This window comes from Urocampus carinirostris, chromosome 15, assembly GCF_059441175.1.
Source record: "Urocampus carinirostris isolate Australia breed hairy pipefish chromosome 15, RoL_Ucar_1.0, whole genome shotgun sequence".
Taxonomy (NCBI): Eukaryota; Metazoa; Chordata; class Actinopteri; order Syngnathiformes; family Syngnathidae; genus Urocampus; species Urocampus carinirostris.
The window spans coordinates 36,383,822-36,408,055 of record NC_142363.1 but is presented as its reverse complement, the minus strand read 5'-3'; the positions used below and the strand labels follow the sequence as shown (position 1 = coordinate 36,408,055).

Below are 24,234 nucleotides of genomic sequence, written 5' to 3'. Positions count from 1 at the left end.
CCACTCCGCTGTTGCTTAACTACAACACAGCACCCCGAGGCCATCCTGTCAATCTGTTAATAATCAACACAAGGATACTGCTGGAAGTGTGAATTTCCCTGCGGGAATGAATCAAGTATCTATCTATCTAATACGCTCGCTTTTCTTTTGAACTAGTCCCAAATGTTTGCTCTTATTTTGATAGGGAAGATTGTTAGCGTGGCTTACCGTTTTTGTCGGGGGACTGCGGGGAGGCGAGGGCTTTGGGCATGGGGGCCGAGGCGAAGGGGTCCCCCGGGGTCCCGCTGAAGGTCGCCGTGATCCGAGTGCACAGGGAACTGATGCTGTCGTTCTCGCCTTCCGCTTCGGCGACTGCTGCCGACAGAGAGAAAGAGACGCCCGTCAATATGGCCGCCCTCACCCCGCTAGGCCACAATTTCCGTAGTAGGATTTTTAGAAAAGAACTAAGAATGAATGAATACACAAATTATCTTTGATTTTATTTTACACAGTCTACCTTGCTGTGAGTAAATAGGTTTATGATAGCCTAACAATGGAAATTGCCATTATTACCATCATTAATAATGTAGACGTTAGCGTATTCTTTTACTATTTTCGTAGTAGGGTGCTCGTAGTATTCTTGAAGTATTTTCACAGTTCATTTTTAGAGTAGTCCTCGAGTATTCAGTGAGAGCAGCTTCAGCGACAGACTGCCGTCACAGTCTTGTTCCGTGGACAGACTGAGATCATTTCTTCCTCATGCCATGAGGCTCTTTAACTCCACCCGTGGGAGTAAAAGCCACCATTAAACCCCACTCCCACATTTGCATATTACCTTATTTTTATTACAGTGTGTATTTTCCGTAGCACTATTTAATACTTGTTATAAAATACAAAAATACCCAATATATCTTTTATTTTATTATTTTATTGTTCAACACAAGGATACTGCTGGAAGTGTGAATTTCCCTTACGAGGATGAATAAAGTATCCATCTTTCTATCTATCTAGTAAGATTTTTGGGTATTCTTGTAGTAATACTGCAGTCATATTTTTTGTAGCATTTCAGTAGTAAAGAACTAAAAGATGCTGAAATAATAGTTGGTTTTGTTTATTTGGTGAAGAAAACAGATCCCTGGCTGTGAGTAAATAGGTGCCGTGTTGTGTTTGTCACGTTTTACTATGGCTTAAAAAGGGGAATGGCAATCATTCATGAGGGGAGCAATAGGCTAAAGTTGACAGGTATGCAACTTGTAATATCTGAAAATAAAATGGTAGCCCCTCGGGCGGCCCCTCACCCGAGTTCCTGATGGGGAAGTGCGTCTTCCGCTGCAGCGTTGAGGGCAACTCGTTCATTCTTAGTGAAAGTTGTCTCTTAAAGGGAGACGTTTTCTGGCTGAGGGCCGGGAACCCTCGGAAGGACACCTGGCGGGCCAGGGCCTCGGCGGGGGCGTGCGGCCGAGGGATGACCTGGGGCCCGGAGGAGGGGCCCAGCGAGGGGGGCGGCGACGACGAGGGCGAGCTTCCCGATTGGACGGCCGACACGTTGACCACGCCCCCCGCCGACGCCGACGTCTTGGCCTCGTTCTCCGCTGAAAAACATTCCCTCAGGTGAATGACATCATCGACACTGCGAGTGGTAAAGTCGAGGCCCGGGGGCCAAACGTGGCCCTTGAAAAAGTTTTTTATCGCCCCTGAAACCATGGTGGTGGACCATTTTCTTTAAACTACCGTAAATTCCGGACTATAGAGCGCAGCTGATTATAAGCCGCATGCGCCCACATTTTAAGACGATAACTGCTTTTGTACTTACACAAGCCGCACCTGTATATGAGCCGCATGCGCCCACATTAAAACATGTAACACAATCGCAAAAGTTACCCAAACCCGACTTTAAGTCCGGCGATTGTAACTGAATATAAAGTTCACAGTCCAAAAACCACAGCCGGCAAAATGAACGGAAAATGACACCGGTACTTAAAGTTTGATGCAGACCTGCAGAGTCCGGGTCCCGTTGAAAGTAATCCAAGGAAAAAAAAGTATATATTTCCAAAGGTAAGGGTGGGAAAAATATGTATCCACTATTGTCCGCTGCGTCCAAAAACACGTCTCACCTTTACTCCACTTCCCGTCAGCCCCCGTTGTTTTCGCCCCTTCTTTTTGATTCGCCCGTGGAAAACATATCAGAATAAGTCTCTGAAATAAATACATTACAAAAATATACAGTTGCAAATACATATTATACATGGTTACACATATTTACAAAGAAAGACGGTACATCGAGAGAGTTTTCAAAGCTTTAATAATAATAATATAACTTTCATCACAAACCGTGACTGCGACACGTAGCAACACGCTACTAGCAACACGCTCGCAACACAGTAAATGGGTCTGTTAAAAAAATATACCGTACTTGTAAAAATCACGGTGAACAATCCTCATCTTCTTCCGTATAACTGACGCCATGAAAGTCGTCTTCCTCAGTTCCTTTCCGTATAACCGTCGTCCCACGCTCCCTTATTCCAAAACACACTAGCAACACGCTCGCAAAGTAAAGTTTACGTGCGAAAGCTCTGTTTCCTTCTCTATCGGACTGCTCGATTGCATTTAGCTTCAAAGCTGCGTCATGTGCCTTTCTTTTAGCAATTTGCATGATTTATTTGTGCACAAGCTAAGAAGTTGCAGTCTTCCTCGGCGCATATATTCCACCGGTCTGAATCTTACCTTTTGTACTCGAGCGCCGCTGGCGGCCGTTAGAAAAATGACATCAATTGGCCGCATCGCTGAATAAGCCGCAGGGTTGAACGTTTTGGAAAAAAGTAGCGGCTTATAGTCCGGAATTTACGGTAACTAACTAAGAACTTTCAAATAGAATTTTCCAATTTCCCCAGTACAATGAAACCCCCATGTGTAATTTCGGACCTTTTTGGCGCTCCTGCAGCCGCCTCATGACTTCCTGCCTTTCGGCGGCTTCGGCGGCGGTGGTGACCCGGAAGGATCCCTCTCGGGTGAAGGTGGTGCGGTTGGCGTCGAACGTGGCCGTCACGCCGCACTCCTTCTCCCGCTTCTGTTTGCGCTCCAGGCAGGCCGCGAAGGCGCAACCCACCGCGTGGCTCAGGCGCTCCCCCTGCAGGCGGGGAGGGCAACAGCAACGTTGGCATAATACCGTAGGAAGATTCCGGTGGGTCCCACTGGAGTCTCATAAAATTATTAGAAATGTAAAAATGTTAAAGCCCTCTCCTCCCGTGTGTGAAGCTAACTTTTATTTACACAGGAAACAGAAAAATACACCGGAAATGCGACTTCAAAATAAAAGAGTACAAGACTGATAAACGGACAAGAGATGCAATTAGACTGATTATTGAAACGTTACTTCATGTGTGTGTGTGTGAAAGATTTTTTTTATATTTAGGAATATAAAAACAAGTTATATTCACACAGTGAATTCTGAGAATTGTTACAACCAAAACGACCAACCTATTAAAAAATGTTCTTAAAATAAAGAATATCGGGCAATGTTGGGGCGGGACCGACCGAGTCTTTGACGGCCATGAAGCAGTGGCAGATCCAGCGTCGCGTGGTTCCGTCTCGGCAGATGTAGGAAAAGGCTCGCTCGAAATTGCGATCCGGAGCGCAAAACGAAACCTTTTCGATGGTCTGGTCCAGGATCAGGTCCTGTTGCGTCACAATCACACATAGTTTAGTCGGACTGCCGGGAAACACGGCGACAATTTCGAGCATTTACGTGCACTTCACAAAACACGACATTCAAATTCAAGCATTTTCAAGGATTTCAGGCACCCATAGGAACCCTGGGGAGAGAGATTTCTTCCCAAAAAGAAAATAAGAAAAATGTTGCACATCAGAGTTTGTGTGCTTTGTAGCACTCATTTTAGGTTCTATTACACCAGGGGTGTCAAACTCATTTTAGCTGGGGGCCACAAATGCTATAAAAAAAATCTCACGGCGGCCGGACTAGTACGTTTAAGAGAAAGAAAGAGGGAGAAAAAGTCAAGAAAGAGAGGGAGGGAAAGAGAGAGAGCGATAAACAGATAGGGAGAACAAGGGAGACAGAGTAACAGTGAAAGAAAAAGAGCAGAATAGAGATATGAATGGAGAAGGGGGATATGAATATCGAGAGAAAAAAGAAAGGGAAAAAAGAGAAAGGGAGACAAAGTGAGGTGAGAGAGAGAGGTCGAAAAAGGGAAAGAAAGAGGGTGAGAAAGAAAGAAAGAGAATTAAAGTGTAAGTTAGAGAGAGACAGAGAGAAAAAGAAAGTGAGAGAGAAATAGAGAAAAGAGAAAAAGAGAGAGAAAGAGAGAAAAAGAGAGAAAGAGAGAATGAACAGGAGAAAGAAAAAGAGGGGGAGGAATAAATAAAAAAGAAGTGAGTCAGAGAGAAATGGAGAAATACGACTACAATTGTTTTGCAAGTGTTAACTGGCTTGGGTGACATCCGGTGGAAATATTTAAAACTACAGCTCATTTTCCTCTTGAGCTTCTCTCACTGTTGTCTAGCGGGCCGGATTTAAACCATTGGGGGGCCTGATCTGGCCCGCGGGCCGCCTGTTTGACACCTGTGCATGACACAATACATTACACAGTGACATCTAGCGGTCAAACATGACACATTGTCACTTTAGAGAAATGAAAAATGTTCAACGCATGAATGTATTGTCCTGATATTTGACTATTATCATATCATTAAAAATGCTGTTTTACATATTATCATCAGATTGTCGCATCCTTAAATAATTTGGTCAAAAAAATGGAAGCAAAATGTAACCAAATTGAAATGGATTCATAAAGCACTCGTGTAGAAAAACATCGGATGTATCATCAAAACAAAATCGATTCTTAGTTGTGATTTTTAGCACTCCTTTTCAGTTGCATGACACAATACCACAAAGAGAGAGGGAGAAAATGACAGAGAAAGAGAGGGAGGGAAAGAGAGAGCGATAAACAGATAGGGAGAACAAGGGAGACAGAGTAACAGTGAGAGAAAAAGAAAGAGCAAAATAGAGATATGAACGGAAATGAATATAGAGAGAAAAAGAAAGTGAAAAAAAGAGAAAGATTAAAAGAATAAGAGAAGTGAAACGACAGAAAGAAAAAGAGTTTGCAGGAGAAAAAGAGATAAAGTGAGGTGAGAGACAGAGAGAGAGAGAGAGAGAGAGGTCGAAAAAGGGAAAGAAAGAGGGTGAGAAAGAAAGAGAAAAATAGAAAGAAAGAAAGACAATTACAGCATAGGTTACAGAGAAAGGAAATAGAAAGAGAAAGAGTTGGAGAGTGAGAGAGAAATAGAGAAAAGAGAAAAAGAGAGAGTGAACAGGAGAAATAAAAAGAGGGAGAAATAAATACAGAAGTGAAGTGGAGAAATAATGCCACAATTGATAGGGAGAAGAAGGGAGACAGAGTAACAGTGAAAGAAAAAGAGAGCAGAATAGAGATACGAATGGAGAAGGAGGAAATGAATATCGAGAGAAAAAGAAAGGGAAAAAAGAGAAAGAGACAAAGTGAGGTAAGAGAGAGAGGTCGACAAGGGAAAGAAAGAGGGGGAGAAAGAAAGAAAGAAAGAGAATTAAAGTGTAAATTAGAGAGCATACGAATAATAACCTAAACTTCTAAAAATATTTCCCGTTTCAGTTTTCTTATAGTCCAAAATTCTGCAAAAAACTATAAGTATTTTTGTTGAAAATTGCATCCCCCAAACCGGTTCATTTTATACACACACGAGTCTCGGACTTGTTTCTTTTAGAACAAACCAAACGGGGTCAGTTGGTGTAAAATAATACAAAAACTGGTCCATTTGGGTCCAAGTATTGCTTTGGTCTCATTTTTGGATCCAAAGTGTTTTTTAGAGCCTGTCTTTTGGGGCTCGCGACCGCTTAGAGGAAAAAGCAATCCTCTCTTCTGCCAGCAGATGTCAGTCAAACACCAGCCGAATGAGATGATTGCATAGTTAGGTCACGAATGGCTTTTGGACCTTTATTTACTCGAGTGCAGATAAGGAAAGGCATTTTTATAGACATTAAGGAAGCAAAAGACTATTGATTTCAGCTCCATGATTGCATCTTCCTGCATTGAAAAATTTCCTGAAAACAGGCACTTTATTGTATGTATGCTTTGCTTTATTCTGCTTTTATTTTTGTTTAATATTCAGTGGTTCTCAAACAGTGGGGCGGGGCGCGGGTGCGTTTTAACATGGGGGAACTTTTTTGTTTGAACTATCCCAGAATAAAGTGCAATTGCCCCTCCACGACACTAGGTGTGCAGTGGCGTTCTCACTGGTTCTCATTACGGGGCGGCAGTAGCTCGGGAGGTAGAGCGCTCGTCTCGGGATGAAAGGATCCCAGTTCGAATCCCGGCTCGTCCGTGTTACATGTCGAAGTGTCCTTGGGTAAAACACTGAACCCCTAATACCCCCAATAAGCAGGTTAGCACCTTACGTGGCTGCAGGGCCGCTATTGGGAAATGTGGAGCACATTGTAAAGCGCTTTGGGAAGTCATTTCATTTCATTTCAGACTGTTCTGTTGACCATTTGGCCTCCACGCAGGGCACGAGGCACAGAGTAGAAGCATCGAGTATAAAGTGAAGACACGAAGTAGACAGAGACCCTCAGGTGAACCCATAAAAATGATATTTAACACTGATGCGGAGACAAGGTAAAGAGAGTAACAAAAGTCTCTTGCCGACGCCAAAACGCAGGGTTTGTCGTGACAGGAAAGAATGAAAGGCACTTTGAAATATTGTGTATTTTAATATTATTACTTTAAGTATTTGAAGTGGATTCTTGAATCCCCAAAAGCACCTGACAATAATAATCATGTCAGCTTAAATTGGAATTGATTTGTCTTTAACTTGCTAGGTGAGGTTGTTTTATTTTTCTATTAAAAACATTGATATGAGAGTTGATGTCTTTTTCCTCATTGAATGAAATACTGTTTGTTAACGTAAGTTATTTGTCATACGCGGTAAGTCTGAAGTACATTGTAAAGAGCTTTGGGAGGTATTCAGTGACTTGCCAAGTGTGATATATAATGCGAACCATTTACCACTAGGGGGCACTAAACAATAGATTCGAATAGACTTTCTTATCATCGATATCAATGTTGTAAAACGTTGTATGAAAACATGTCATCTAAAGACTTTGAAAAGAAATAAAAAGATAAAAGACGATGGGGATAAATAGGCAAAAACATAATGACAACATAGTGCTTTGAAAAACTGCCTAAGCTCTTATAATAATAATACTAATGCAATGAAGAAGAATAGCTCATTGTAACACTAGAGCAGGGGTCAGCAACCTATGACACGCGTGCCCCTGCTGGCACGCGTGTCATAGGTAGCATAGGTAGCGAGCGCGCGACAAAATAATCATGATTATATTTGAAAAATGTGCATTTTTCCTGAAATTTAAACGTTTTCAGTTGTGCGCCGTGTTATTTAGAGGCTTTACGTTAGCTCGTCCTCTGCTTCGTGTGTCAGTGTGTGTTTGCGCGGCGCCTCGCAGAGGAGCGGTCCGTGTTTTAACCCGGTCAACGAAACACACGCGCGCGACAAATGAACGGATCATGAAGGCTCCTCGAGCGAAAACATCTCAATCTTTCCAGCCAGCCTGAACAGACGACTGAGGCTTTGTGCAAAAAAAGACTGTGCTGTTTTGTGCATTATGCCTCGAGAGCGTTGTACCCCGCGCAGCAAGTGTTTAACGCCATTACGAGACAAAACATGAACATGAATTCAAGGATGAGTCTGACGAGCTGGAGACATTAAAACGCGCAGTGTCCAGGTACGGCAAACAAACGCAGACCCTGAAAACATTTGTCACCGCTAAAAACACCACCACTGAAGCAAGTTATCACATTGCTCACTGCATAGCAAAGCACAGAAAACCATTTACTGATGGTGAATATTTTAAAGAAGCGTGTGTGAGCGCGCGTGCCTTTTGCTTTGCTGCTGTTATTTCAAGTTTTTATATTTTCTGCAACAAAGTTTTATTGATGAATGTTATGGTCGCTGTCCATATCACTTGTTTTTTGATTCTAGTTCATTGTTGATGAAGAATGGTTTAGTGTTGTAGTAAAAAGTTGAAGTCATGGATGGCCACAGACCACTTGTTTTTCACATTCTATTTTTAGTTGATTGATGAACAAGAATAGTGGAAGATAAATTGGTCAGTTATATGATTAAAATGTACATCCATGTTGTATATTTGGACTGGTGTAAAATGACAGCTCTGTTGGATATAAAACACACTGAAAAAACACACTGACACACTGATTAACAAGGAAATTTGAAAGTGGCACTCCAAACCAAAAAGGTTGCTGACCCTTGCACTAGAGCAGGGGTGTCAAACAGGCGGCCCCCTGGCTGGATCAGGCCCGCTAAGGCATGGAATCCGGCCCGTGAGGCGAGGCCAAAGGAAGCACAAGAGAAAAACGAGCAGCAGGTTGAAATATGTCCACTTGAGGTTGCCTCTCACAAAGACGCCGTCGTTGTGTTTCTTTCTCTCTCTCTTCCTCCCTTTTCCTCTCACTCTCTGTCTCTCTTTTTCTCTTTCTTTGTTCCTCTTTGTCTTTCTTTCTCTGGGTCTTTTTACCTTCTTTTGGTCTCTCTTCCTTTTTTCCCGTTCTCTTTTTTTCTCTTTCTCTTGCTTTCCTTTCTGTCTTTCTACACTTCCATCTTTCCTCTTTCCTTCCCTTCTCTCTTTCTCGCTTTCAATTTATCTTTGGATTTGTTTATTTCTCTTTCTTTCCCCCTTTTTCACAATTTCTCTTTTTATCTCTTTTGTTTCTTACGTTCTCTCTCCCTCTCCTTCTTTGTCCCACACTCTCTTTTTCTCTCCTTCTTTCTCTTATTTCTTTCTCTCTTTTTTTCCTTCTTCTCAATCGACTAGTCCGGCCCCCGAGAGAATGTTTGTTCTATCGTGTGGCCCCCGAGTTAAAATGAGTTTGACACCCCTGCACTAGAGCATTGAATAAGTGCAGTAAAATTTAGCAGCGGCAGTAAAAAAAATAAAAAACAACAATATCATTTGCGAGGTATTTTAAATAGGTATTTGATGACGGGCTTTTTCTGGAGTGCCACATCTCACTTTGTTGTAAACAATGTTCATGACATTGCTAACAACGACAAAAAAGTCAATTGGAGTCTATGAGCTACATTTCTTTGATCACAAAACATTTCATTAATGAAAAAAAAATGTCACGTTCTCACTTTGGTTTTATCGTCCACCACGCGGAGACCGTCCGCCGACACCCACAGCACAGCTCGGACCGCCTTCTTTCCCGCCTAAAATTAGAGAAGAAAACGGTGAAAACGACACGGTACGGTCGAGGAAAACACAAAAGCGGCTATGCGAAAGCGAAACGCGAGGAGAGAAAGGAGAAAGTTGGTGCTTAGGTGCCCCCTGCTGGTGAGAACATTCGTACAGGTGTGTCCCAGGTGTGTAGGTGCACGGGGGTACGCAGGTGTGTGTGTTCCAGTCTGCCCGTTAAGGTGTGAGCAAGTGTGTACGAGTGCCTGAAGGTAGAGCGCTGGTCTTGGGATCAAGAGATCGCAGGTTCGATTCCCGGCTCCTCCGTGTTATACGTCGAAGTGTCCTTGGGCAAGACACTGAATCCCTAATGCCCCCAATAAGCCTTGCATGGCTGACTCCCTATTGGTGTGTGAGTGTGTGTGTGAATGGGTAAGTGTGAAGCACATTGTAAAGCGCTTTGGGAGCTCTTCATTGACTTGAAAAGCGCTATAGAAATGCAGACCATTTAGCATCTTGATTATCCTCAAAACGTTTGGAGGCTGACTCCCCATTGGAGTGTGTGTGTGAATGGGTAAGTGTGAAGCACATTGTAAAGCGCTTTGGGAGGTCTTCAGTGACTTAAAAAACGCTATAGAAATGCAAAACATTTACCATTTAGCATCTTGATTATCCACAAAACGTTTGGAGGCTGACTCCCTATTGGTGTGTGAGTGTGTGTGTGAATGGGTAAGTGTGACACACATTGTAAAGCGCTTTGGGAAGTCTTCATTGACTTGAAAAGCGCTATATAAATGCAGACAATTTACCATTTGCCTTTTAGCATCTTGATTATCCTCAAAACGTCTAAAGGCTGACAGCCTATTGGTGTGTGAGTGTATATGTGAATGGGTAAGTGTGAAGCACATTGTAAAGGGCTTTGGGAGGTCTTCATTGACTTGAAAAGCGCTAAAGAAATGCAGACAATTTACCATCTTGATTATCCTCAAAACGTTTATAGGCTGACTCCCCATTGGTGTGTGTGTGTGAATGGGTAAGTGTGAAGCACATTGTAAAGCGCTTTGGGAGGTGCGTTGAGGGTGCGCATGTGTGTTCAGGTGGACGGGCGGGGACAGGAGTGTGCAGGTGCGTCGAGGTGCGTGAGGCCCCGCCCACTCCAAGAAAAAAAGATGTTATCGACAATCACAACAAAGTGTAAAAGCTCGTCCGCCGACTGGGAAACAGAGTGACGTGTTAAACGTGAGAGAAAATTCACGAAAAATCAAATTCAAATGAAAAAGGTGAAAAGCACTGGGACAAAAAAATCAAACTTACTTTGGAAAAGAATCCTCTGAAGAATTTCCTGTCCTGGAGGGCGGTGTCCAAAAATGAAATCAAAAATCGGGGCGGGTGAGAGGAATGGGGGTAACACAATATGACAAGCGCCGTTTCATCGGGTTTTTAGCGTCGACGCCATTTTGGTTGGGCGTGAATCGAGGGGAGTTAGTCAAAACACGCAAGTCAAAGCCCACCAAATGATTGGAGCCCAAATGAGAGAAGGAAAAGAAAAGAAGAGCGCTTGTGAGGACAAAAATGTCACATGAGACAGAATGGAAAACACGGAAGGGTGGAAACTCCGCTTCCGCCCTCAGCGACTGAAAAAAAAATCCCTACTGAGCCAAAAATATCTTTATAAAAAATACAATTTCGCTTGGTAAAATTAAGCAAATTAAAAATAATTATTAAAATAGGGAGCAGCAAATGTACTGTAACAATGACAATAAAGGTATATTCTGTGGTCATGAGATCGAACCTCCTGTGTGGAGTTTGCATGTTCTCCCCATGCTTGCGTGGGTTTCCTCCGGGCACTCCGGTTTCCTCCCACATTCCAAAAACATGGATTTTACTTTTTATGGCTGGTCCAAAGTGTCCCTAGGTGTGAATGAGCTAGAGAATTGTCTGTCCCTGTGTCCCCTGCCCACTGCCCCAAAATAGCTGGGATGGGCTCCGGCACCCCCGCGGCCCTACTGAGGATAAGCGGTGCAGATAATGGAAGGATGGATAAATCTGATCAATGTGTCTGCATTTTTAAGACTTTCAAAATTTGGATTTAAGACCTTTCAGGCCTTATTTTGTGCATAATGCCTTTTAAGACTTTTCAAGGATCCGCAGGAGAGAACAGCGGAATGGTTTTATCGGAACTTTTTGGGTGAAAACCTGATTTGCCCCTAGTTCCAGCATCCTTAAAGTGAATGGATTTTGAGACCGGGCAGCACGGCGAAGCAGTGGTGAGCGCATGTGCGGCACAGTTCTGGGGTCATGAGATCGAACATCCTGTGTGGAGTTTGCATGTTCTCCCCGTGCTTGCGTGGGTTCTATCCCATATTCTAAAACCATTCATGTCAGGTTAACTGGCCGGTCCAAATTGTCTCTAGGTAAACATGAGTTGTCGGTCTCTGTGTGCCCTGGCAACCAGTTACGGGTGTCCCCTGCCCACTGCCCGAAGACAGCAGAGATGGGCTCCAGCAACCTCGCGACCCTACTGAGGATAAACGCTGCAGATAATGGATAACAGGAATGGAGTCAAATTTTGGATACTAGACTGTCTGACAAAATGAGAATATAGTGCTAAAGTTGAATAGGTTGTAAGTCTTTTACACTCAGTCAGGGTTCCTACACCTTTTTATGGCCCAATTCGAGCACTGTCAATTTCTAATTTATGCAGAAATATTTAAAAGAAGAAATAATACATCATTATAGTGTTTATAATAATAATTATGATTTAATTGTCATGATCATTCATCACATCGACAGAAAACAGGTTTTCATGTAATGGGGATTAAAGGATTTTATACATTTGACTATAAAGGATTTTATACAATTAACTCAGTAATGTAGGTTGTGTTTGGTCAATGGAGTCAGATTTTGGTAAACGCTGTATTTTGATAGTTTAATTCCCAACAGGATGTATGTAAATGTATCTGCTTCTGTGTTTTGATTCACCTCACCTGGCCGCTTTCCACCAATCAGAAAACAAAAGCTTAGCCATGTTTGCTTTCTAAACAATAAAGAGCGTGTCGAGTGACCGTTTGACCGCTTTCGCCAGTGACTCAAAAGTGTGCATTTGATCCAGGCAGGAAGGCGAGGTAAAGAGGGGGTTGGGGGGTCAAACTCGGGCCAGCCGAAAGAAAGCAGACGCAAGCTAGCAAGCTAGCTCCGCCTTTGCTCTTAATCCCCTATCTGGTGCCCCCGAGGCGCCCGCCCCCCCCTGCCGGTAAGCCGCGGGTAGGCGTTCCGCGCCGCTCCTGTTACCGAGCCCGGACGTTCTCACGCACGCTAGCTTGTTGGCCGCCGTTAGCCCAGGTCGGGTGTTGGGGAAAAAATAGGTGACAGGGAATCCTATTGACAATTGCGCAAAAAGCACCTGCTTCAAAAAAATCTTGGCACTAGAAAGGATCAGAGAGCAGAGGTCCTCCAATTATCAAGTGGCCATTTTTATTCACTCGACAGGCCGATTATGAAGTCTCAGATGCAGCCCAGCCTCTCTCCCTTGCCCCTACTCCTCCCCGCGCCTTAGGATTGGATAAGTGACCGGGGGGCGGAGCCACTGAAGCAGGAACAATAAAATTCCATTCTTGCTTTTCCTTTCCCTCATGTAGGTTTTAGATCAGGGGATGGTGCTATAATAGGCTGTAGTCTGTTCAGCCTTTTGAGATTTCTTGTGATTGAGCGCTAGGAAAATAAACATGACTTAACTAAAGCATGTAAATTGAAAAAAGAAAAAAAACAGAATCTTGAAGGATACATCTACCTAAGCCTACTTCCAGCCGACTGTACACCTGAAGCAGCTGTTGGTCAGAGCTGCTGTAAGAGGCGCACTGTAGCAGCTAGCGAGAACAGCTACTTAAAAGGCCAGTAAAAGGTTGCAAAAGCAGGCTTTATTAACAACAGAGCTCCTATCACTAACAATAGCGAGTGGCTAGAGAAGGAAACCTCAGGGGAAAAAAATAGAAGAAGCCTGAATGACAGGATTTGGGCTCATCTGTGTGCAGTGTGCGGCTGTTGCGTGCTAAAAGGAACACTGCAGCAAACTAGAGTGGCAAAAACCTTTCAACGTGAGCTTCGTTCACTCATACGAGTACATTTTTGTCGACCTAGTACGTGAGAACGTGTTTTACTTGTTATTTGAAAAAAGGCGGGGCAGCATGGCGGTGCAGTTTGCATGTTCTCCCCGTGCTTGCGTTGGTTTCCTCCGGGCACTCCGGTTTCCTCCCACATTCCAAAAGTATAATTGGCCGGTCCAAATCGTCCCTAGGTGTGAATGAGCGAGCGAATTGTCTGTCCCTGTGTGCCCTGCGACTGGCTGGCAACCAGTTCAATTACAGCAATTACAAATTATTATTAAAACAGGGAGCAGCACAGTGGCGCAGTGGTGAGCGCGTGTGTAGCACAGTTCTGGGGTCATGAGATCGAACCTCCTGTGTGGAGTTTGCATGTTCTCCCCGTGCTCGCGTGGGTTCCCTCCGGGCACTCCGGTTTCCTTCCACGTTCCAAAACCATGCGTGTCAGGTTGATTGGCCTAACCGAAATCTCCCTAGGTGTGAATAAGCAGGTGAGTTGTCTGTCCCTGTGTCCCCTGTGATTGGCCGGCAACCAGTTGAGGGTGTCCCCTGCCCACTGCCCCAAGATAGCTGGGATAGGCTCCAGCACCCCCGTGACCCTACTGAGGATAAGCGGTGCATATACCGATGGATGGATGGAAAAAAGGCGGTTTTATCTCTTAAATGTAGTATTTTTACACACTGGGTCTTTAACAGGTTCATATAAACACGACATAGTGGCTTTTTGAAAGAGGAAAAAAGATCTTATTTTGAATTTTCTCGTCATTTAAGGAAAAGTCGAAAGTGAACAAATTTCGTCTTCACACGAAAGAAATGAAACGAAAACGTCTTTCGGACGAGTTGTTAAAAGTCAGAGTGAGGAAAACCCCGGCCCGGGACCGCAAGGTCGAGACCGGGATGAGAGAAGGCCTCTGGAACAATACGGCGGAGCCGTCCTGCTCGACGGAAAAACGAAATAAACGGCTGCGAGGACACGCCGTGGAAATCCGTTTGCGGCCATCGGGCAGGAGGGATCCTCCATACTCGTGCATGCGAGAAGGTGAGTCGGAGTTTCTGGTTGACGTACCGTCTTGAGGCGCTTGACGGCGTCCTCGCAGATGTGCATTCCTCGCGACTCGTCCACCTCCACGTGGCCCAAATACTACAAGAGAGACACAGTCAGGAAAACACCTTAAAGCCCCAGTGCGTCTGATGCCGAATGAGCAGGTGCTGAATGACGGACTGACACGTAGGAGAGATTACGAGGTAGGGATTCCGCTAGGTCGGGAGTGTGAAAACTCATTTGAACTCGGGGGCCACGTGGTAAGAAAAAAAAAAAAAGACCCATGGAGGCCAGACAGGGAGAAGGAGAAAGAAAAAAAGAGAAAGAAAGAGAGCAAAAGATGCCAAGGGAGAGACAATTCATACCCCAGCCTACACTCTGTCCCTGAAGTTAGTCGGTGAGCAACGCTTGAAACAACAGTGAGCAACCGTAATCCCAAGTGTGGCAACTCCATCATGATCAAACATGTCCAAAACTTGACATCAAGTTGCATTTTGCTGCGTTTCCAGCAATGCAAAATGATTTTTCTCTTTTGAACGAATTGACTCATGTACGATGGCCTACAAACATCGTTTGTTCTTACAATTCTTTCACAAGATATCCATTTCTTTTTATTTCCTGATATATTTTGTCGCATTATACTCACATTTTGGGGGCATTATTTAGTTGGTTGCACGATACACAACTGTATTTAATAGCATTTTTGAGTGGAAGTACAATGTTGTCAACAAGATTCACTTGATATACAGTAATTGGAAATTATTTGAATGCAACACAAACATTTTCTGCTTTTTTCCGTTTTTTTTTCAACTTTTTGTTACTTTTTTCTTACATTTCTGTCTTTTCTTTTTTTCTGGCTTTTTTTTCTGAAATTTTCCTTCCTTTTTTCTCTTCCTTTTGTTTCTTTTTTCTCAGCTTTTCACTACTTTTTCATTTTGGTATTTTTTTCTTTTTTGTTCTATTTCCCCCCCTTCCTTTAAGTCATTTTGTGCATCATTTTACATCATATTTAGTTATGTTGGGATGAAAGAAGCAAAAACAACCCGAAGAGCCGTTTAGGACCCGAAAGAGCCGGTTCCTTTGAGTGAGCTGAGCCGAAGAAGCCGGTTCTCTACTAACTTTACTCAACTTCGTTCCACTTCGACTCGACTTCAAAATACCGCATTTAGGACACAACATCAGGGGAACCCCTGTAATTTTACCTTCATGCACTGTAACTTTGACTTAAGTCGCTTCTTAGTAATTTTGAGCCCTGATTTTTGTGCGCTGGCTCGATTTTCTTGTGCGCTGAGAACGTGCGAGCAGTGCACAATTGCGCACGCGCGCAGCTTAGAGGGAACACTGCTTGTGGGTAACTAAAATTCTCACTTCTTTGATTAGGACCCCTTAAACATTGGCCAAAAATTATCCGACTAATTAAAGGACCAAGTTATTTTTCTTTAAACTGTTGCTTTAATAAGGAATCTGAAATTACTGAATGCATGGAATGCAGCATTAGGTTAGTCTTGCATTTGGGTAGGGTTACTTTAACTTGATTACTTTCAATGACTTTTGGATTACTCCAATATCAAATATGCTGATAGAAGACATAAACTAAATATAAATAAAATGACTAAATTTTGTGCAGGCTTGGGGAGTAACGGAATACATGGAACGGCAAAAATGATGTTTGGATTGATTTTCATTTTGTTTCTGTCGCATTTGATGTTCGTTTTGCCGGAGATCGAAGAGATCAAAGCCAGGAGAGAAAGCTTACCACGTGTTGTGAGTCATCATTGTATTCATATTTAGTTTGTCTTTTAAGAGCATATTTGGTATTGGAGTAATCCAAAAGTAATTGAAAGTAAGCCAGTTAAAGTAACCCTACCCAACCCTGGCAAGAAGCTAGCTAAGCATATTTTAGACTGTAATGACACATTGTGGTCTACCTCTCAGATAGAACACACTGTGTTAAATATGGTGAAATGACATCTGAGCCCTTTAGTGTTACTTGTGGTGTTCCGCAGGGTTCAGTACTTGGCCCCCTTCTATTTACATGCTTCCATGAGGTGATATTATTCGCCAGTATAATATCACTTTCCCTTGCTGTGCAGATGACACTCAACTATATCTTCCGATGGAGGAATCTGCCACTCTAAACTGTGGAAATCAATGCAGCCCTTTGAGACTCTTTATGATTGAGGGCTATACAAATAAACATGACTTGACTTGACAAGTGGAGAAAAAAATAAGAGCAAGAGAAAAGTAGAGAGACAGAAAGTGGTGAATGATAAGATGGCCTCGGAATAACGAACGGCAACAAAGAGAATATTGATCCCAGACATGCCTGCCCGGGATTTGCCCATAGTCGGAATAGCAGAAGGCGACGTCACTTATTGAAAACAAAAATAGAGGATTAATAATTGCAAATCTGAGAAAAATAGGTATTGCCATTAGGATGAATTCACCAAGCCCGTTATTCAGGCTCAAATACAGCAGAGCCTCTCTCTCCCTCTCTCGGTTGCTACCTGCCCCACGTCATCTGATTGGATAAGGGTGAGGATCAATAACATTAAAGCGAAATAAATCCTTGCTAACTCATGAGCTTCGACATGACAGTAAACCAATAAAAATGAGATTTTCAAAAAGTCCGAGATAGTAAAGCGCGTGTGTGTGAGAAAGAGAGACACCTTAAAACAGGGGTGTCAAACTCATTTTAGCTGGGGGCCACAAATGCTATAAAAAATCTCACGGGGGCCGGACTAGTTAGTTTAAGAGAGAGAGAGAGAGAGAAAGACAGAAAGAGAGCGATAAACAGATAGAGAGAACAAGGGAGACAAGAGTCACAGTGAAAGAAAAAGAGAGCAGAATAGAGATATAAATGGAGAAGGGGGAAATTAATATCGAGAGAAAAAGAAAGGGAAAAAAGAGAAAGATTAAAAGAATAAGAAGTGAAACGACAGAAAGAAAAAGTCAGCAGGAGAAAAAGAGACAAAGTGAGGTGAGAGAGAGGTCAAAAAAGGGAAAGAAAGAGGGTGAGAAAGAAAGAGAAAAATAGAAAGAAAGAAAAGTGTAAATTAGAGAAAATAGAAAGAGAGCAAGACAGAGAAAAATAATTAGAGAGTGAGAGAGAAATAGAGAAAAGAGAAAGAGAGAGAGAAAGAGAGAGAGAGCGAACAGGAGAAAGAAAAAGAGGGGGAGAAATAAATAAAAAAGAAGTGAGTCAGAGACAATTGTTTTGCAAGTGTTAAGTGGCTTGGGTGACATCCGGTGGAAATATTTAAAACGACAGCTCATTTTCCTCTTGCGCTTCTCTCACTGTTGTCTTGCGGGCCGGATTTAAACCATTAGTGGGCCTGATCTGGCCCGCGGGCCGCCTGTGCATTAAAAAGTGTAGTTTACTTGTTTTAGGGAAGCTCGTTTGAGTGGAGACTGACATATGAGCTCTTATCACAACATGAGCATTGATCAAGCGTATGTGCATTTGAGTGAGAAAGCATTAAAAGCACACTTTTTTTATAATAATAATTGAAATAAAAATAAAATGAATAACAAAAAATAATAAAATTAAAAAGAAAAAAAAGACCACTATAGTACAGTAGCACATCTGAGTTTACATTCAATGCATGTAGTTGTCGCTTTTTCCCCAAATAGTTTTCAGCTTAAGCAATATTTTGCCAGTTTAAGAAAAAAAAAAGACCATGATCCTTTGTGCTAATCCTAACCCGTGCTCAGATTGCGAATTCTTCGACCCAGGATGCTAAAGACGGTGTCGAAAATGTCATCGTGACTCTGACCAATTGGAGCGCGGCAGACGTTAGTCCCCGCCCCCTCCCATTTTCCCCATTCCAAAGTGCTCTCCGGAGAGGTATCCGGGAGGCACGAGTGGGAGCGGCGTCGGGAAGTCGAAAGAAAAATGAAAAAGATGCGAATGCTAAAGCACGAGACACCAGGAACCCCCCGAGAAGACGACACTGACATTTTGTTGCTGCAACGATTTTAGGGAAAGGAAAGTAAATACACACGAGTTAGGCTTTTATAAACTGCAATAGACGTCAAAGATCAGTTTTAGCTAGGATGTCATCGACGTCAAAGGCCAGATTTGAGCTAAGCTCCTGTAGATGGCTGTAGCCCTCAAAGATCCATTTAAGTTTGGCAGCTCTGAATCTCAAAGATCCATTTGAGCTAGAACGCTTTAGACGTCAAGGTCCGATATGAGCTTAACTCCTGTAGATGGCTGTGGCCCTCAAAGATCCATTTAAGTTTGGCTGCCATAGACGGCTCTAGATGTCAAAGATCCATTTAAGTTTGGCAGCTCTGGATCTCAAAGATCCATTTGAGCTAGGATGCTTTAGACGTCAAGGTCCGATATGAGCTTAACTCCTGTAGATGGCTGTGGCCCTCAAAGATCCATTTAAGTTTGGCTGCCATAGACGGCTCTAGATGTCAAAGATCCATTTAGGTTTGAGAGCTCTGGATCTCAAATATCCATTTGAGCTAGGATGCTTTAGACGTCAAGGTCCGATATGAGCTTAACTCCTGTAGATGGCTGTGGCCCTCAAAGATCCATTTAAGTTTGGCTGCCATAGACGGCTCTAGATGTAAAAGATCCATTTAAGTTTGGCAGCTCTGGATCTCAAAGATCCATTTGAGCTAAGATGCTTTAGACGTCAACGTCCGATATTAGCTTAACTCCTGTAGATGGCTGTAGCTGTCAAAGATCCATTTAAGTTTGACTGCCATAGACGGCTCTAAATGTCAAAGATCCATTTAAACTAGCCTGCCATAGACCGCTTTGACCTCAAAGATCCATTTGAGCTAGGATGCTTTAGACGTCAAGGTCCAATATGAGCTTAACTCCTGTAGATGGCTGTTGCTGTCAAAGATACATTTAAGTTTGGCTGCCATAGACGGCTCTAGATGTCAAAGATCCATTTAAACTAGCCTGCCATAGATGGCTCTGAATCTCAAAGATCCATTTGAGCTAGGATGCTTTAGACATCAAGGTCCAATATGAGCTTAACTCCTGTAGATGCCTGTAGCCGTCAAAGATCCATATCAGCGAGCCTGCCGTGTCAAAGATTCATTTTAGCGAGGCTTCCATAACGGCTTTAGACAGTTATGTCCAAAGTGCATCCCGGGGGCCAGTTGCGGCTCGTGATCCAATTTTGACTGGCCCGCAGCCTCTGTCATGGAATTAATCCTTTGTGGCGTAAAAGAAATTTAGGCAAAAGAAATTCACAATTTGACCAGATGATGGCAGAAGCCCTTTGGCCACCTTGCCCATTGCTTTCTGACACGGCCACTGTAAATAAAAAAGGAATGTTGACTGTGAGGGCTTTCTGGAAAACTTAAATTTTTTTTTACCGAAATCTGAAACAACTGCGTCTGCCTTATTAGCAAAGAGACTGTGGCTCTTTTCAAAGAATAGAATATCAAGAGGCACTGACAGACTGCAAAAGGCTAACCGGAAACGAACACTGTGAAAAGGTGAAGCAACTGAAAGCTGTTCAAACGCTACGAGGTCTGATGGCCACGCACTGCAAACCTTTAACAAAAGGTGAATCTATAAAGATGTTGGCAGAATCGTCGGCCCTCACCCATTTTCAGATGACCAAACCTGGCCCCTGCTTTCTCAAAAGTTTGCACAGCACTGTCTGGAGACATAAAGGAATCATTTTAGCTAGGTTTCTAGAGAACATCCAGTGTTGTAAAAGGTCAAAGCTAGCTAGGTTGCCATTGACAGATATATACGTCAAAGATCCATATAAGCTAGTTTGACATAGACGGCTACAGTCGTCAAAGATCTATTTACGCTAGGCCCCTAGAGAACGGCCTCTCTTGTCAAAGATCCATTTTAGCTAGTTTGCTAAAGACGGCTCTGAATGTCAAAATTGGGCCGGCATTGAAATACTAGAGGACCATACTTGGTCAATATTAGTAAGTTCTTGTAAAATGTAAATAAAACACATAACGAGACAGCAACGAGACTGCTTTTAGCGCTCGTGTTTGCATGGGTACAGGCTTGTTGCCAAAATAGGCCAGACTCCGCAGCCAACACCCATTGGATTTCAAAACAAAAGTTTGAGGACATCGAAGGTTAAGACAAAAAAGAAGAGATGGAATCAGAGCGGCCACCTTGACGACGAAGCTGCATTTTCCGTCCCGGACGGCTTCCTCGTCCGTCTGCCATTGGTGAGGTCGGCTGGACTCTGGCACGTAGACGTCCTTCTTGCGACGGAAGCTCTGGCGAAGCTTGTTCATGGCCGCCCTCCCTGAAAACACGGATGTGTAAGAAGCAATCCCACGCAAATTTGTGCAGGACACAAAAGGACATGGAAATAATCATTTCTAAGTGGCGGAGCGACGGCACCTTCCTCGCCAACGCGAAAAGCAGACGTCTCTCAATAGCTGTGAAAAACTTAAGCGATATAGGGAGGAGTGATCCGGTCATACGTAGAAACGAATAAATAATATATGTATATTATAGATAAATACTTTATTCATCCCCGTAGGGAAATTCACACCTCCAGCAGTCTACCCCGTTGTTTATTAACATGATGCCGTGGGGGTGCTTGTAGCGGAGCGGATGACGTCACGCGCCAGTCCAAAAGTTCGACATCCCTGCGGCAGATGGTAATCTTTTCTTTGAGTCCAAGGATACACCACCTCGTGTTAGCAAGTCCGCCTCCTCTCCGATTCGCCCCCGGCTTTCTTGTCTCTGTATAGCGGCGCTGAAGCCGGATAGCTCCGGGTGGCTCCACGTTATCGTCCGGAATGCTAAACGTGAGCCACGTTTCCGCAAAACACAGCAACTGCGCTCCCTGTGCGCTTCGATGTTTTCCACCAGCACTCGATCTTATTTGGTCGTGAGTTCGCATTTACCATGATTACGGATGGTACCGAAGACTTATAACGCCGCTAGCCGCTTCGCTAGCTCCGGCTCTTCTTCCACGATAGGCCCCTTCATCACGCCGGCACGAGAATTCTTCAGGGCAAGGAGTTGATTCCTTGAGTAAACGCATTTTTGTGCACTAAAACCCATGTCCATAGGATAGAAGTAATCCATAGTGTAGTTGTCAAAACGGGAAGAAAAAACACCGAAGATAAAAGCAGACAATAAGACAAAAAAAATCACAAAAAGTGAGAGATAACAGGGGAGCTGCTGGAAAGGCAGCCGCTCGATGGCGGTGCCGCTTTGAAGACAAAAGAAACTAAATAGGAATCAAATGACTCAATTTTGTGCAGGCTTGGGGAGTCACGGAATACATGGAACGGCAAAAAGGATGTTGGCAAGCTGTTTGGATTGATTTTCATTTTGTTTCTGTCGCATTTGATGTTCGTTTTGCCGGAGATCAAAGCCAGGAGAGAAAGTTTACCACGTGTTGTGAGTCATCATTTTATTCATATTTAGTTTCCTTTGTCTTTTATTAGCATATTTGGAATTGGAGTAATTCAAAAGTCATTGAAAGTAATCCAGTTAAAGTAACCCTACCCAACCCTGCCCCCCTAGTGGGAGGTGGCTAGAGTCATTTCTGACTCTTTTTGGGAGATTGATACAGAGGAGGGGATTCCCAGCCCCCTCACTCAACCCAACTGAAGTGTTAGGTATCTTAGGAGTCTTAGGTATGACTCGGCCGAGGCTTGAACCCCAACCTCCCAGTCTCGGGACGGGCGCCATACCCCCAAGGCCACCGATCATCATACCAATGTTCATTTTGATCAAAAATCATAGCCGGAGACCTTTGTAGTTCTTTTGCATAGTGCAATCTGCACTTACGTCTGCACCTGTTTATAATACATGGAGAAAATATGTTTTGGAGGGTCGGACATCTCCCCGGAGAATTAAGGGCCAATTACAAAGCTGGCGATCCGAAGCGAAGGAGCAGAAGTCAGCCGAGCGCGGCATTCCGCCGTCTCCGAGACGGCCGATCCCAGGAACTTTCGGAGAGGGCCGGGATCACGCGGGACGAAGACATTTTTTAATCCCGTTTGTGCACGCACACGCGGGCCGACGTGCCAAACCTTTAACGATAAAAGGACGTCCATTTTAAAGCGCAACGGGGCTACAAAACTAAATTGTTATTTTTCAGACCAGTATTGTGAATTGGAGGCCGTTTTCCATTTCAAAAGAAAAGCCTGTTGTACTTCTTGTGTTATTTTGGATGCACAAAAATACTAATGGCGTCATGTCAAACTTCCACATCCTCTCACATTTAGTGACCCTATAACTAGGGAGTGCGAGACCTTTCGGTCTCCCGCCCCCCTTTCTTTGCCTTGTTGTCTCTCAGGGAGTAGAGATAGAGAGGAGAGGATCCTATATCCACTAAAGATAGTGGGATGTTTGGACACGTTCTAAGGGATGGGCAGGGGACGTGTATGATGCGGCAGGGGTAAACCAGTGAAAGCTGTCGGGCCCTGCTGTTGAAGAGAAGAGGAGGAATCTTTGGAGGCCTGCCTCATTGAGATAAAAGAGTGGATGTCACAACATTTCTTGCGTCTTAACTCTGAAAAGACCGAAATGTTAGTCATTGGTCCATCTAAATGCCGTGACTTATTCTCAAAAACTGCTGTGAACATTGACAAATGTCACATCACACAGAGTGACTCAGTTAAAAATTGAGGTGTCATATTTGACCCTGATCTATCCTTTGAAACGCATGTAAAGAAAATGACTAGAACCGCTTTCTTCCATCTTCGTAACATTGCTAAAATCCGTTCAATACTGTCTCAGTCGGATGCGGAAATTATAATTCACGCGTTTGTTACCTCCTGTCTCGATTACTGTAATGCACTACTCTCTGGTCTCCCGAAGTCTAGAATGAAGTCTCTTCAGCTGGTACAAAATGCCGCAGCGAGGCTTTTAACTAGGACAAAAAAGTACGATCACATCACACCGATTTTGGCTAACCTGCATTGGCTCCCAGTTAGCCTTAGATGTGATTTCAAGGTTCTCTTAGTATTATACAAAATCATACATGGACTTGCTCCCTCTTATCTTTCAGATCTGATTTCCCCCTACGTCCCGGTCCGAAGCCTACGTTCTGAGAGTGCCGGTCTTCTGGTGATCCCGAGAGCAAAGAAGTGTTCTGCTGGTTCGAGAGCGTTCTCCATCCGGGCACCGGTGCCGTGGAATGCTCTTCCCCCTGAGATCCGATCTGCAACCTCAGTGGAAATGTTTCAATCTAAGCTTAAAACTCACTTCTACTCTACTCTTCGTAATTTAGGGCTATACAAATAAAAATGACTTGACTTGAAAGAGTGTTGTGTCACCCTGACCCAAGTGACTTTCTTGTGTCCCGTTTCATCTGGAGGGACAAGCATGACCGACTTGGGTGCCGAGGTGTCGAACTTGTTTGGGTGTTTGGGCATTTGGGTTGGTCATGGTCCAAAACAATTGGTGAGTTTTTTGCTATTTTTACCCCTTTTTTTATTTTCTTTGTTTTTGTATGTGTTTGTCTTGCTGTCGGTCACCCCTTTTGAGGGATATGACCAGGGTAGATAGATAGATAGATAGATAGATAGATAGAAATCATGTCAAACATGTTTCATGAGGAATACCTGGAACAGAGCAAAATTGTGACTTTTATATGATTTTGAATATGAACAAGCCATAGCTGTAGCTGTATATGCAGATTACTAATTATTACACCGAGAACAACCCGATGTCATTTTATTTGAAACTGAAGTCTTTAAGGCAATACCATTAGCCACTCAAAAACACCATTTTTTTTTCATGGCATTTAAGGCCAAGAACGAAGACCAGTGCCAACGCAAGCAGCAAGACGCCGGAGAGACAGGTGCAGACTTGAGTGTGGATTGCACTATGCAAAAGAACTACAAAAGTCTCCAGCTATGATTTTTGATCAAAATGA

The 24,234-nt window shown here is 43.5% G+C and overlaps 1 protein-coding gene across 5 annotated transcripts in view; it reads right to left on the bottom strand.

The window, feature by feature from the left end:
• Positions 1-24,234, bottom strand: part of numb (NUMB endocytic adaptor protein) — a 48,391-nt gene that overhangs the window by 5,930 nt on the left and 18,227 nt on the right. For 2 of the 5 annotated variants that reach the window (XM_088354257.1, XM_088354253.1), the window contains exons 2-9: positions 20,498-20,634; positions 14,405-14,479; positions 10,553-10,585; positions 9,199-9,273; positions 3,514-3,654; positions 2,902-3,106; positions 1,278-1,571; positions 208-354 (exon numbers count right to left, since the gene is read on the bottom strand). In XM_088354257.1, coding sequence (XP_088210383.1) covers positions 208-354; positions 1,278-1,571; positions 2,902-3,106; positions 3,514-3,654; positions 9,199-9,273; positions 10,553-10,585; positions 14,405-14,479; positions 20,498-20,623 — 1,096 coding nt within the window. In that variant the 5' untranslated portion in view covers positions 20,624-20,634. The remainder of the gene's footprint in view (positions 1-207; positions 355-1,277; positions 1,572-2,901; positions 3,107-3,513; positions 3,655-9,198; positions 9,274-10,552; positions 10,586-14,404; positions 14,480-20,497; positions 20,635-24,234) is intronic. The other 3 variants (XM_088354254.1, XM_088354255.1, XM_088354256.1) reach the window with 3 other exon arrangements.